The 14,888-nt window shown below is 41.5% G+C and overlaps 1 protein-coding gene across 4 annotated transcripts in view; it reads left to right on the plus strand.

Moving 5' to 3' along the window:
• The window catches only part of MALT1 (MALT1 paracaspase), a 597,152-nt gene that overhangs the window by 177,989 nt on the left and 404,275 nt on the right, over positions 1–14,888 (plus strand). For all 4 annotated transcript variants that reach the window (XM_085630418.1, XM_085630393.1, XM_085630403.1 and 1 more), the window contains exon 4: positions 9,175–9,325. In XM_085630418.1, coding sequence (XP_085486544.1) covers positions 9,175–9,325 — 151 coding nt within the window. The remainder of the gene's footprint in view (positions 1–9,174; positions 9,326–14,888) is intronic.

The following is a 14,888-nucleotide window of genomic DNA, read 5'->3' on the forward strand; positions in this document are numbered from 1 at the left end:
AGAAGTGACCTTGAGCCTTTTCTCACCGTCTCTACAAGCAGAACAATTCTCGACCCAGGAAGAGACTTGTGCATCCATGGCTGGCCACCAAAAATCGGCCTTGAGTCTGCGCTGATTGAGTGTTTGCCCTAAATGTCCTTCATGGGCCAGTTTTAACAATTTCGGCCTCAAACTGAATGGTGGGATATATCTGTCACCTCTCATAAGGATACTGGGCCATATGTATCAATGTTAGGTTTTGCGATTCTCAAATGGCGAATTTCTGGGAATCGCTATTTGAGAATCGCAAAACGCTATGCATGTAGGATTTGCAATACATTTTGCGAATCCTACATATTCCTTAATTGCAAATTGCAATTCTCAATTAAGGAATACCTCCCCATTCATTTCTATGGGCCTCGAGGCCCATAGGAATGAATGGGAAGACATTCTCAATTTGCGATTCTCAGTTAGAGAATCGCAAATTGAGAATGCAATTTCAAGTGTGCCAGGGTGTCAAAAGGACACCCTGTTGCACCCCTGAAAGGAGCATGGGTGCACAAGTGGCGCACATACATGCCCTAAGGGCATGTGTGTGCACCACATGCCACTTTGAAAAATGCAAAAATTTGCATTTATGAAAGAAATCGCAAATTACCACCAACCTGTAGTTGGTGGTAATTTGCGATTCCTTTAGGCCAAATTGCACTTTTTTGGTGCTTCTTACATTGCATTTAAGGAATCGCAAAATTTGCAATTCCTTAAATGCAATTGCAATATAAGGAATCGCAAATTTTGCGATTCCTTATTTTGCACGCAGATTTGCCTTCATACATACCTCTTAGCAAAATTGCGATCGCAAACGCCGAAATTCGGTGAATATCGGCATTTGCGATCGCAATTTTGCGTGATACATATGGCACACTGTCATTAGATACCGAAAGTTCATTTAAAACTTTAAGAAAAGGGCAGACCGCGGGTTGTACACTGCTCTCTCGTCTGGCGCCCAATTTGACTAGGTCTATGACTTTAGTGAGAACCATGTCTTTCGTCATGGCCATGCACCATTCATCCTTGGGAAATGTACCATCAATCAGGGCCAATACATCTTGAACAAGGGCGACAGCCCCTTCATCCTGAACATCCGGGGAATCACCTTTGGGATCCTCACCCTTGACTGAAAGCCTTGAGAGACAGTCAGCCTGTACATTGCGCGAGCCTTGGATATAGGAAATGAAATACTGATATTCCTGAAGCCTGGATGCTAGTCTGGGAGAACCTTTGCCAGCACCACCAGGGGACAAAACACGATCCAAAGGCTTGTGATCTGTCTTAAGTTGAAACTAGTTACCCCGCAGGTATGTTCTAAAATATTGGACGCCCCACGCGGCAGCCAGAGACTCCTTTTCAAATACCAAATAATTTTGTTCAGAAAGGGAAAGGGGGCGGGAGGCAAAAGCGATGGTTTTCTGCCCCACCGGGTGTTTCTGTAGGATTACCACCCCCAATCCAGTGGCACTCGCATCCACCATTAACACAGAGGAACACTTGATATCAAAGGGGGCTAAAACCTTAGCCTCACACAATTCTTTCTTGATAGCAGTAAAGCAAAGTTTTGTCCGAGAAGTTCTTCAAACTCTATGAGCCCCATGACCGAGCGGAGCTGATCCTTGTCAGTAGGACACTGGGCTGAACGTATAGCCTCCAAGAGATTGCTTTTGGGTTTAACTCCTTGGGCCGAAATTTCATAACCCAGATACTCGATATGTTGGACAAGGAAAGAACATTTTTCTTTACGTAACGTCAGACCCGCTTCATCAGTTCTTTGCAACACGGATTTGAGGACCTGGTTGTGATCAGTGATGGTGTCACCGAAGACAAGAATATAGTCTTGAAAAAATACAACTTTTTTTATTCCCTTGAATATCTGTCACCATACGCTGAAACACACTGGCCGCAGAGGTTAACTCGAAAGGAAGTCTCGTAAACTGGAATGTGCCCTCCGTGGTTATGAACGCAGTCATATGTTTGGAATCGTCATGAAGACGTATCTGATGGTACGCGCTCTTCAAATCTAATTTAGTGAAGAACTTCGCACCTTGCAAGGTGGACACTAATTCTTCAATGTTGGGGAGAGGAAAAGTGTCTGCTACAACATTTTTATTAAGGGATCTCAAATCCACGCAAAATCTTATTTTGCCATCAGCCTTTTGGGTATTGACAACCAGAGACACCCAGGTGGATGCCTCCACCGGCTCAATGATGCTCCCTCGTAACATTTCATTGATTAATTTCTTAACTTCATCCCTGACTGAAAGGGGAACCCTCCTCAATTTGTGTTGTGTGGGGATGACATCTTTCTTTAGCTGGATCTTATGTACATAACCCTTCAACTCCCCCAACTCATTTCTTAAAACTCTGCTAGCGTCATGTAAAATAACTTTGAGAGTGTGGTCATCTACGACCATGGCTTGGGAGGGTGCTCTTGGGTTCACTATAATATGCAGGTCATATTGGTGAATCCATCCAAGGATTGGTGGACCATCAATGGCGACATACACTTTCCCCTTGGTGGGCCTATGAGCAAAAGAGATGTCCGAATCAAAGTAGCCTAACAAATCTATATGGTCACCCTGGTACCCTGCAGGGGAGATATCACTAGGTTTGAATATTTTAACCACACATTCTTTCTTTAACATGGACTCCACGATTATGGTATATCTTGAGCCTGTATTCACCATGAGAGTTACTTCATGGCCATCAATAATGAACTCCGCTTCGGGTCTTCTCTCTCTCTTTTCATTAAAGATATCCGTGTTGAAATCCTCAACGACCAAAATATTGTCTCTCTTCCTTCTAATCTCTACAGTATTATCTTCAATGACTGCCACCTTGGACCGACCTTTGTTCCTACACATTCTAGAAAAATGACCCAATTTACCGCATTTAAGACACTTTGTTATTTGAGAAACAGAATTTTGCATCGGATGTATGGCTGTTACTGCCACATCTTGAGCAAACTCTAATGGGTGTCTTTACCAAAGTACTCTTTTTGTTGAAAATTTTGCTTTTTGCCTTGACTAGGGCAACTAATTCATCATCCCCTGGTTCACTCTCAGCCATGCCCTTCTCAGACACTTCAGAGATTTGTTAGTGTGGATTAGACTTTTGCAACTCCATACATATCTCTGATTGTTCAACCACCTTGGCTAAATCTATCGCTATCTTTTAATGTTGGGTTCTTAGGTGCCCACAGCCTTTCCTCTATCTTCCTATTATTACATTGTACAATCAGCTGATCACGGATCAGCTCATCGGTCATTGTGCCGAAGTTACATTTCACTGATAGTTCTCGTAATCTTGCCACCAATTTGTTGATGGATTCCTCGTTACGTTGCTTGTGAGTATAACACTTGTACCTGTTCATTGCCAAATTCTCCTCTTTGGCAAACCTCACTTCTAGTCTAGAGACAACTTCTTTGTACTGATCAGGGATAGACTGCCCACTGGCTTGCAATGCTTGAGGAAAGTACTTGAAGATATGTTGACCTTCCTTGCCCAGAACACTCCACGCTTTCTTACGCTTGGCAGAGAAATCTTTGCCATCAAGGGCGTCAAGATAATTGTCAAACGTGACTATCCATTCCTCCCATGATATTGACGGTGTACCTGGTTCGCTAAGGAGCTGTGGGGGTAAGGCAACTGCAATGTGTTGTGCCATAGCTATACAAATATTGCAAGCCAACCACAGTGAATGAACTAACAATAAGCCTATACAGTGTCTTTCCCAATAAAGAGAAATTGAGGGTATCAGTCAGTAACACACAGGCAATAAGTGGGGAAGGAATGTCACCTTATAGTTTGAAAACAGAGGAATCCAAGTGGTGTGCACCTCATCGACAGGAGTGCACTAAAATAGTTGTATCAAAACAGTATCCAGACAAATGGTAAGGTGTGCACATCACCAAGTGACCTGCAAAGTGGCTGCAGCCGTAGCATGGCGTGCACATCACCATATGACACGCACGTGAGATATAGTCACCAGGCTTTGAAAATATGACACCGACTGTAACAACGCGAAGATAATAGACACAAATGACGAGTGGATTGGTGAGTGTATCACCGTGTAGAGGATTACGCTCATTGCTCGCGGTAACCTTGGCATCTCAGCTGAATGCAAAGCGCATCCACGTTGCGCGACAGCATGTCATGTTGTAGCGCCAGAAATAGAGCTGTGGAGGGAAATCCAATATGGCGGCCTCACGTTGCGGGGTGACGTAAGCACGTTGCGTTGAAGCGTAGAAATGAAGGAAGGCCCGACAAAACAAAGGAGCTGGAACGCACTGTGGCTGCAGGATGCAACAGTGACGGGTTGTCTCTAAGGGGTTTCGCTGGTTAGCAACACGTAGCGAGTATACTGAAGCGTGCACGCATGCGATACCACTCACGGTTATGAAGATGACGTCAGGGCCACTCCGGGACTTCCAGATTTCATTGTAGTTTCATAAAAAAAGGAAGGATATCGTCTCAGGAGGTCCGCGGTCGCACTGCACGCTGTGATTTGCTGACGGAGAGGTGTCGCTAACCTGTTGACGCTTGGAGGCAGCTCTGCTAAGGGCTCAATGCATGTAGTCCGGTCAGCTTTCCAAATCGTCGCCAAATTGATGTAAGCTAAATGATGGATGACGCAGGAGCCTCTTCACAGTAAGCAGTAGATTTATTGGCAGAGCATAGGTAAAGCGTACACCTCGCCAGATGACCAGACCACCAACTGACAAGTCTTTAATGCAGCTTGGCTAAGAATAATACACATAGAACCTCACAGATATTCTGGAAGGATGGGGAGGAGAAGACACAAAGGAAGGGCTATTGAAGGGGAACCATGTTGAGAGAAATACACATTTACAACACTAGGCTCATCAAGTTAGAACTTTAGCTTTTTCCTCCCTTTTCTGAGAACCTCCTTTTTGTTACCTTTTTCTTTTGTTGCTTCCTAGAGGTTTTACTATTTAAAATTGAATTAGATTGTAGATACAATTCACTAGTTATCTGTTTTTGAGGCAAAATGTTATTTCCGGACTAGTGGTAGTTTATCTATGGCACCAGTTAACAGGTGCATTTGGGGAGAAGAGGTTTTGTAATGAGTCCTCTGCACGTTGTTTTTTCTTTTTAACCCCCTTTCTCAGTGAGGGCCCCCCCCTGCTTGTACCCCTATATTGATTTAATCTATTCCCCATTTCAGCCATAGATGATGGGGATTGAGAGAGTTAAATGAGCATCCCTTGTTATAACACACCTTAACAATGTCCTTTGTTAAGTTGGAGAGAATGGCCGATAAGGATTCCAGCACGTTTTCAGAATTAAGGGTTGCTTTTTCTAATACTTCGAATCCAAAATACTCTGAAGGACTTTGAGTGTTTTGGAGACATGAACATAGTCACGTGCAGGATGGATAATGTTTTTTAAGGGCAACTACAGAATATTAAACACATCCTCCTCAGGAAGAGGGCTCCTTTCAAAAAGAGCTATTGTCTCGCTTGGTGGAGGAGTATTACCTAGTTCTTTTAAGACTTCCGAGGACTCTTTCACTCTACAGTGAGAAGGTTGATAATCAAGATCACTGTCTCGAAATTTATAGTCAAGTAAAATTTGATAATTTGAGTATTTTCTGGAATCAGCACAGGCTCTTTTCCAATTTCGTCCTGGGTCTCAACTATGGGTACGAGACTCCCGGGAGCAAGTTTGGAGACTCTGCATTCAATCTATTGATCCGAAGTCTGCCGGCTCTTCTGAATTCAGAACCTGCTTGTCATCCCCATCTCCATTGCCAACTCCTTCACCCATTCATTGGAAAAAGGACTGATTTGGGGGCCAACCACTCAATGCTCCAAATGAAATGATTTTCTTCTGACATTGTTAGAGCTTTTAGAACCAGATGACATAGATCAGCATGCTGGTTTCAAGAGTATATTCCTGTTTCTTAGGTTTTTTTAATAGCCCTCTTGGTAGAGATAATGTATTAGCATTGCACCTGACCTGTCCTTTAGACACTGTATTTCACTGCCATACTACACTCTCTTAAGCTGGCCTCACCGCCTAACTTTTCATTCTTCGTTGGCCCGACTACAATCACTTTTAAAATAGTGAGTTACCATTGTTTGTATGTTTATGAAGCATCAACATCAGATCCTACAGGTTCTTCACTAGACAGAGGGGTGTTTTAAGTAAACGGAAGCAAAAGGACCAAATTCGTTCCCGAGTAGGAAGCAATAGATACAAAAACAAAATCCCGCTTACAGAGTGTTCAATTTGTTCTGTGATATAAAGGTTAATTTTTTATATCTTGCCAAGCCAGACTGAAGTACTCCACGGAAAACATACAATTCAGCGATATCACACCTGCTCCATTCGACCCCCAGCTCCCCTCTGTACCCTTCCCTGTTCTTCACTCACCACGCCAGTCCACGGTCCTACTCCCTACTAAGCCTCTGCTGGTAAGGGTCCAACTGTTTCCGGGGCCAGTTATGGGTAGCCGCACAGACCAGGTTAAGAGCACCAGGCATGAACGAGAAACCGCGAACAGACCAGCAGGGCAGGGGCGCTCTCCGGCCACTTCTATAAGCTCTCGACTAAGTGTATTGACTCCTCCTGATGCTCCAGACGTATTGCATGAATACACACATTGGGGGAGGAGCAGCCACAACGTTGAATCTAGAGCTACAAAAAAAATAGAATAATTATTTAAAGATCATTTACATTAGGTAACACATTTACATTTTACCTATTACTTTAACTATTTAATATAATTAATGAATCAGTTATTGATGAATTTTACGTTTATTACTTAACAATAAGTACATTTTGCTTAATTATTTGCATTACATTTTAATAAAATATAAATTATTATTATAATATTAGGTGCCCTAAACCTTAACAGAGGTGTATGTTTGAGTGTATGTACGTATGTGTATATGTCTGTGTGTATATGTAAATGTGTCTATAAGTGTATGTGTGTGTATATATGTGTATATATATATATATATATATATATATATATATATATATATATATATATCTGGGTTAGATGCATTACGCTGTGGCTTAGGTAGCTGACTACACGGTTGTGCCACATCCGAATAGGAGGGTCCGTGAATCCAGAATCCGCCTGCTCTGGATAACGTAATTCACTCACTCCAACTCCTGGTCTGCCGAACTCTTGGCAACACACCCAGGCGCGGACCTCAGGGATCTTAAAAGAAAAAACACAGGTACTCCGTAGTTCGGTGAAAATGCAGTGTCAAATTTATTGCCAAAATTTAGTCCCATCTACGTCATGTGCTCAAGCTCGCAGTTGATGAGCGAATTGCGTCATGACGAGCACTATGCTCGAACAAGATGGGACAAAATGTTGGCAATAAATTTGACACTGCATCTTCACCGAACTACGGAGTACCTGTGGTTTTTTTTTTTTTTTTAAGATCCCTGAGGTCCGCGTCTGGGTGTGTTACAATACCCTTTCAGGCATAGAGTGACGCATAAATTATGCAAAAAAAGAAGGAAAGAACTCTGGGTAGTTCTCAAGTTTAGGTGGAAAGCAGCTCCTGTATAGAGCACTCTCAACAACAGCAACACTCCAGATCTGCTCACCTCAAATGTCTGCTTTTCTATCAGAGTCTTTAAGCGTAGGATTAGCACAGTGCCATCCACGTCGAGATAGAAAGGGACAAAGTCCGTTCTCCTAAGATCGTTCTCCTACCTGGAAGCCAAAACATGGAACTCCCTCCCCGCACACCTACGAATGACCCAGGACCATCTCACCTTCAGGAAACACCTCAAGACCTGGCTTTTCGAGCAGTAGCAGCCCCCAGCCCCCCCCCCCCACCCCCCTCAGCGCCTTGAGACCCTCACGGGTGAGTAGCGCGCTTTATAAATTTATAAATGTATTGATTGAAAGTCCTTTGCCATTTCTACAGCAAAGTCTTCAAACTTGAGAACTACCCTTTAAATTTAGATTCTGGAACTAAGATCTTTCTTTGAGACTGAACTTGGTCTTCAGTAATATTCTGTGGTGTTGCCCTTCTCCCTTGTTATGCCATTGATTGAATCATTGAATCCTAAGTTACATAATCATCTACAGTGTAGGGTAAATTGGCCCACTAACTATCATTAGTTATTGGCGTTGAAATATAAGCCTATAGGATCTAACATATTGCCATAACTATAGCATTCGACTTATACAATGCTTTGATTCTGTTTTCGTACAACAAATACCTTACATAGAGTGGATATGCCCCCAATAATAATTGCTTACGGTGCTGTTCAATAACTGCTTCCATGCTGGGTTCTCGGGAGCACTCCTTAGGATGAGGGGTTCCATGCTGCCTTGCTCAGCAACTGATCACTTAGCAACACGCCCAGGAACTGGTTTTGAAGTGCTCTCACTAAGTAATGATTACTATGCACCCAATCAAGTGTCTCTTGCCACCCTTACTAGGTGCAGCCACTGTAACTTCCCTCTCCTCCCTCTGGGATCTACACTGTTTTCTCTTTATTTGCTGAAAAATGACTGTACAAATTTAGAACAAATCACTGAAGAAACCCACATTTAATCAAGCCTTCTTTCCCTTCACGATCTCTAAAATGCACTTTTTCTAAAGTTGAACTTAACTATTACACTCATAATAACTGTATCTTAAATGTAGCTGCAAATGAGGTGTTGCTCTTCTGAATGTTTAAGTACATTTGAATATAATATGATCTTGTTCGAAATCAACTTATTTCTTAAAGGCAGTAGCAGATGAGCTTTGAGGATAAAGTGCTGTCAATATGTATGCAGAACAGAAGGCGCTAATCAAAGTGGCTGAAGTTCAGGAGATTGAAGATTATGTAGTGGAGAGAACATATTGTGAAATTTGATAGGAACGGTCTAGGACTCTGTTTCGGATAAAGCTGTGGCTGTCCCAGCGCTTTACGCTGTACTGCATTGTGAAAGATTGTTGAGAAAATTTTATCGAATGAATAAAAAAGTCGTAACAATAGTAATTGTGGTTAAGAAATGCTGAAAAAACGTATCTAGTTAAAAAAGGTGTTTACCACTTATCTCCTTTGATGCAAGAAAAACATTCTTTTTCGATCTTCATAGAAATCAGAATTTGCAAAACAATATTTTCACTCCTATATATCATTTTTCAACAGGTTCCACATGGAAATTGCCCAGATCTAGTTTTCAATCCAGTTCATGTGAATGATGCTGGGTTTTACATCTGTCGTGTCAACTGTGGAACTTCCTTTGAATTCAGTCAGTGGGCACAACTGGAGGTGTGCCATGTCACCTCATCATGTTCTGGTGAGTCAGAGTCACCAGTTTCCCTAGATTTCTACTGTGAGGTAGTGCTGGATACAGTCATAGAATTGGACATTGGTCTGCACAGACGTTTTTGTTTTTAATGTTTTGATTTATCAGTACTGTGCTAACTTTTGCAATCTGTAGCATTGTATACCAATCCTGAAACATTGTATTGGCTAGAAATGACACGCCTCGCACCATTTAGGGTGATGGGCAGAATAAAATAGGTAACTTCTACATGTATGCATTATGCAGTGTTTTCCCCATATTTCATACATCTGTCTTTAACATGAATACTGTTCAAAGATGTATCCATAGAGCTCATTCCATCTCATTTTTACAGAGACTCCCCCATATTTTAGACATCTGTCGTTAACATGAATAATGTTCAATGATGTTAAAGTGGGCTCATTCGGTCTTATTTTTACAGAGATTTCTGCTTAGCCGAGGCACTTCTAAAAAGGGTGTTCAGCCCTGGAAACAAGGCAACCTGATTGATTTTCAGGCTATTCAAGTTTTTCTCTTGGCTAGATTGAACTCTGCACAATAACGAGTATTTGCCTAGTCTCTGTTTTTTTTTCAGCATAAACATCATAGGTATAAGATCCTGGTTGCATCATTGAGAAACCTCATAGGTTTGTGTACCTCATTCCAAAACAATTACAGCGACACGTCTTAGGATAGAATTCATACCAGCCATGTGACTCTTGGGCATCCCAGAAACCAAATAGTTTATGGTCTGCAGACTGCTTGAATGAGTCCTCATATTGCAGCACTCCATAAGCTGAGATTACTGTTAGTTTAGTTCCCTTTCTCAAGCCACGTCATGTTTGCAGAAAGGGGACCTGGAACATTGTGGTATGCGTGAGGAATAAAATTCATCTGCATTAATGGTGCTTCCAGATATTAATAAAGGACCGCTGAACATGTTGGATTCCTCCCTGATTTTAGTTAATATTTTCAGTTTATTATTAACAAGGTGGTCTTTTGTTGTCTTCACCCCTAAATCATGTCCACCTTTAGGTCTTTTGGTGCTTGATGTAACTATAATAGAAACCGAAATTACCCCAATGGGGTAACCCATGTTTTGTTTTTAGACTTCGAAGCGTGGCTAGGTTGCACTTGCGCAAGATCAATTTTTTTTATTTAAGACAGACAAAAGAATGCTCAAGGGAACAGAAAGGGAAACAGCCACCAATGTCCCAATAATCCTCCGTTACATTGGGTACACAGAGGATAAATGCAAAGGCAAAAGATCGTTCCCGAGCAAAAACAAATAAATGTTCAGACCGAAAGTATCAATGTTTCAAAGACAAAGTCCAATCCATGTGTTTCAAAAGGATCATCTTCTTTATTGTCTTAATTATCAGGATCTCCCCTTATGGGTATGACATAGTAGTTCATGATGACAAGAGGACAGAAATGTTTGCTGCCAACACGTGTTTCGTCATAGGGTAAATGGCCCAGCGACTTCCTCAGGGCATAGAGAATCAGCACTCCACATATTAAGGAAATCCGCGGTTGTCTAGTCTGATATTTTGGTTACAGTTCATGGTCCTGAGCAGGCATGTTTGGTGAGAGAAATGGTTGGAAAGATCTGCTCAGATGGACTCGTTACTAGCATCTCAGATATGAGTGCCATTGTGAGATGTAAAGCGGCACGCATAGGATGCAGCTAATTGAGACCTGCATTGCTGGGAGTAGTTTGCAGTCCTCAGAGTGGCCAGCTTTGTGTCAGATCGTTTCAGGTATTCCATGCCTGTTCTTCTGGTGATGACTGGTTGTGGTGTAATGGCCTGAACTGCCGAGTGGAAGCCGGTGGGACCCAGGTTCGAGTCTCGTGGTTGGCATCTACATCCTGTGAATCTGGGCAAATCACTTAATGAATCCGTGCCTATTATTCAGTGCTTTGAGACCCTCAAGTGATTTGCCGTGCTTTAAAACTGATGGATAAGATCCATAGCAGACAAGTCGTGTGTGAGGGTAAGAGCATTAAGCATGAAAAGGGTGTTCTTAACCTGCCTGCATGAGTTATAATTGGCTGCAGACTGCTGCGTGTTGATTATTGTAGGCCAGAATGGTTGGGTAGGATTCAAAATTACTATACAATGCCCTGGCTAGCCATTTGTCAGCCCTCCATATTTTACCTGTATATGGGAAATAGTATACTGATTGGGCAGTTTCATTTCTGTAAGCTGTAAATTGCAAAATCTCATTGATGCACAGAAGTGTGCTACAGACCAGAAACTGTGTATGTTGTTGAGGCAATATTGTAGGTCAGAAGGAGGCACTGTCTTTGACATACAGAACATTTCCCCTTCAAAGGCAGCAAAATACCAACATGAACTTTTATAGGTAAAACTATATAGGGCACAAACAATGATTTGTGGAAATTTGGTTTCAGCAAATATGTATCAGTTGAACATTACCAAGTAAAGTGTCTCGATTGTTTTGATCCTATTAAAACTATTGTCAGGACACTTCTGAATTACAAACAAGTGGTTAATGTGTGGTTTCTTAACTGCTGATATGTTTTTAAACATTTGCACAGTTGATTTACATGTATTTAAAAGTTGTTGTGTGTTACAAAAAAACTGCCATCTTACAGCCTTTGAACTCACACACCCTTTACCACCATCACCACACGACTGTCAACTAGTTTACTTTACTGTTCAGTCTTTGACTGTAAAGTTGGATAATTTTGTAAACACCAATCCACATGTTAAAGAAATAAGCAGAAATTTGTCAGACGATAGTCTGACATTTGCCCTCTGTTCTTGAACACACAGCACTTGTGACAAGTTAAAAACAAAATGTAAATGCATCTTTATTGCCCATTTACCTTTTCAACTCAAGCTCAGAAGGCTATGGGATGTATGTGTGATAGTTTGCTAGACGTTGTGCACTTGGTCCTAGGCTCGTTATGCAAGGGTGTCAAGTTGGTACATTTTGGGTGTTCTTGTGGGTGGCTCTGTAGTGGAGATGCTTGGTGTTCTATTGCTCATTATCTCATCACTTCTGTTAGAGAGGAACATTTTGCATTATCATTACCCAATTTTGTGATGTAGAAAGTCGGAAGGCTAAAGGTGGCATTACCTGGATTAATACACGTCAGTGAAGTAAGCGCATTGAGGTAGAGGGAGACTTACTGGAGCAAAGCATCTGACCAAGTTTATATGCCTCTGTAAATAAATTAAATTATCTTGGCTTGTCTCTAGTGGGCCTCCATGTGAATGAGAACTTTGGCATCCTGCATTAAGAGCATTAGCCACCACCAGCTAGAAAGTGAGGGGAGAATTTTTAAGAGTCTCATATGTCCAATTTAGACATTCAGACACCATGGGCCCGATGTAGGTAAATCTGAAATACCGATTTTTTTTTAATAGCGAATTTTACCGATTCACTATTAAGAAATCGGTATTTCCTATGTAGATAAAGATTCGGAATACCAAGCTCAAAAGTGTTCCAACATAATACTCAACAATCATAGTATACAAAAACACGGTATTAAGAATTCACACTCCTCCAGCACAGTTCAAATATTCTATATAGTTGGTTTATGATCTTTAGTTTGTATTACACATTGGAGTGTTTTTAAACATTCACAGATAGCTGAATACATTTAAAGATGGAAAAACTAGTAAACCTATTCACTCCAAGCAGAATTTTGACAGCTGACATAAGGGGCAGATTTCACAATTTCACAATTCTAACCCCATAACGTTAATGAATGTGTCAGATGCATCTCTCTGTTGCTGAACATAGACTTAGTATCACAGGCTAAGTCTATGTTCAAGAGAGTGTGAAAAAAGGGAAGGAAATGATGGTGAGAAGGGAGACAAGCCTATATGCTGAGAGGGAGAGACAGAAGGTTGGAATAGTGAGAGTGAACAGTGAGAGAAGAGTAAGGCAAGCACCTACCAGCTGAGAGCAAGAACAGATGGTGAAAAGACGACAACAGAAGAATATGGAACAGAGAAAAGAGCAAAAAACACAGATACAGAAAGATGGTGAAGGTGACGAAGAGAAGGTTGAAAAGAGAAAAAAACGTAGAGGGGACATATAAAAGGTGAGGTAGGGGAAACCGAGAGAAAGCATGTGGGGGAGAGAGGCAGATATGAATGGCTAGTTAGGGGAGAGGAGGGAACAGATAGAGAAAAGGGAACCAAGAGGTTCAGTAGGAAGTGAACAGAGAGATTATGTGAGGGTTGACTTTCTAACTTCCATATTGGACCTTTCAATCCTAATTCTAATGCACCAAATCTTTGAAAATGTGATGCTACTATACTTTTTCCCTTTCACTCAACACAGCACAACAACTTCACTTACAGTGCTGTGTTGTGTGAAATGTTGGCAAATATATCTCTGAAAGATTTGATACAGATATCCAGACTATCATTTTTTCTTGGCTCTTGTACGGTGGTCTGCTGCCTTTTTGGCTAGGGTCCCACTACAAAAATGACATGTACATACACACACACATACACACAGTTTAAGAAAATGCTATTTTTCCAAGAATGGGGAAGCAATCCGTACAAGGTTCCAGCCCAGAGCAGTTGTCTAAATGAGAAAGTGGTCCCTATAGGGAAAGTTTACCCCTTACTTTCACAGCAATAGTTTGAAAGCAGGTGGAGTACGTTTGTTATGCATAGAATGTATGCACTTTTTATTCACTATATATCACTTTCACTGTTCCGTCACCTGTTAGGACCACCTTATACAAGTAATATACAATACTGTAGAATTGATTCATATATCCTGAAATGAGATATTTATAAATAAATGCATTAAACGCATAACTGAAACTTATTCATTAGAGGAGTTTTTTCTATCCCTGCTTTAAGACTCTTGTCGCGGAAGTCAAGGGCTACACTTCCCCTATAGGGACCACTTTATCATTTAACCATTGTTATCTGGCAGGTCACAGTGCGGCACTAGAAGATTCTGGGATTAGAGCACATTGATCATGTTATGTAGGCAATTGTACTTGTTCTCTTTGACTTCCATTAACTGGAAATGTTCAATTTTTTTTATAGAAACACTGATGACAATAAAACAAAATCCCTCCTTTCATAGCCTATGCCTTCCTCCCAGCCATCCCACAATTAGCTGCTGAATTGCTTTTACCTCAGGGTCTTGGGCACTGCACATGATGCAGGAATGACAGGGCTGGCTTTAGTGATGGTGCCAGATGGTGTGAGAATATTTGTTGGGCCACACCCCCCCAGACATCTTTCTCCAAAGATTCAATTGGTACCACCCTCCAGTGGTGCCCATCATCTCTACATAGACCCGCTCTCGTGCAGTTCTTTCTTTTACACTGCTACTCATTCCAAGTATGTAGGGTGGAGAAGAGTGTTGGAGTGTGTTATATCACACACATATTATACAGACACAATGGTTTGTATAAGTGGGTAAGCCAATGTGTAGGAAAGGTTACTTGAATACAGGTCCACTGGAATTATTCAATTGTCCAATCGCTGCAATTTTTACATAATTATAGATTTGCTGCATTTTCTACATAATGCATCATCTGGTGCTTATTCTGCAGATTTTAGCTCAA

This window comes from Triturus cristatus, chromosome 2_1 (assembly GCF_964204655.1).
Source record: "Triturus cristatus chromosome 2_1, aTriCri1.1, whole genome shotgun sequence".
NCBI classification, from domain to species: domain Eukaryota; kingdom Metazoa; phylum Chordata; class Amphibia; order Caudata; family Salamandridae; genus Triturus; species Triturus cristatus.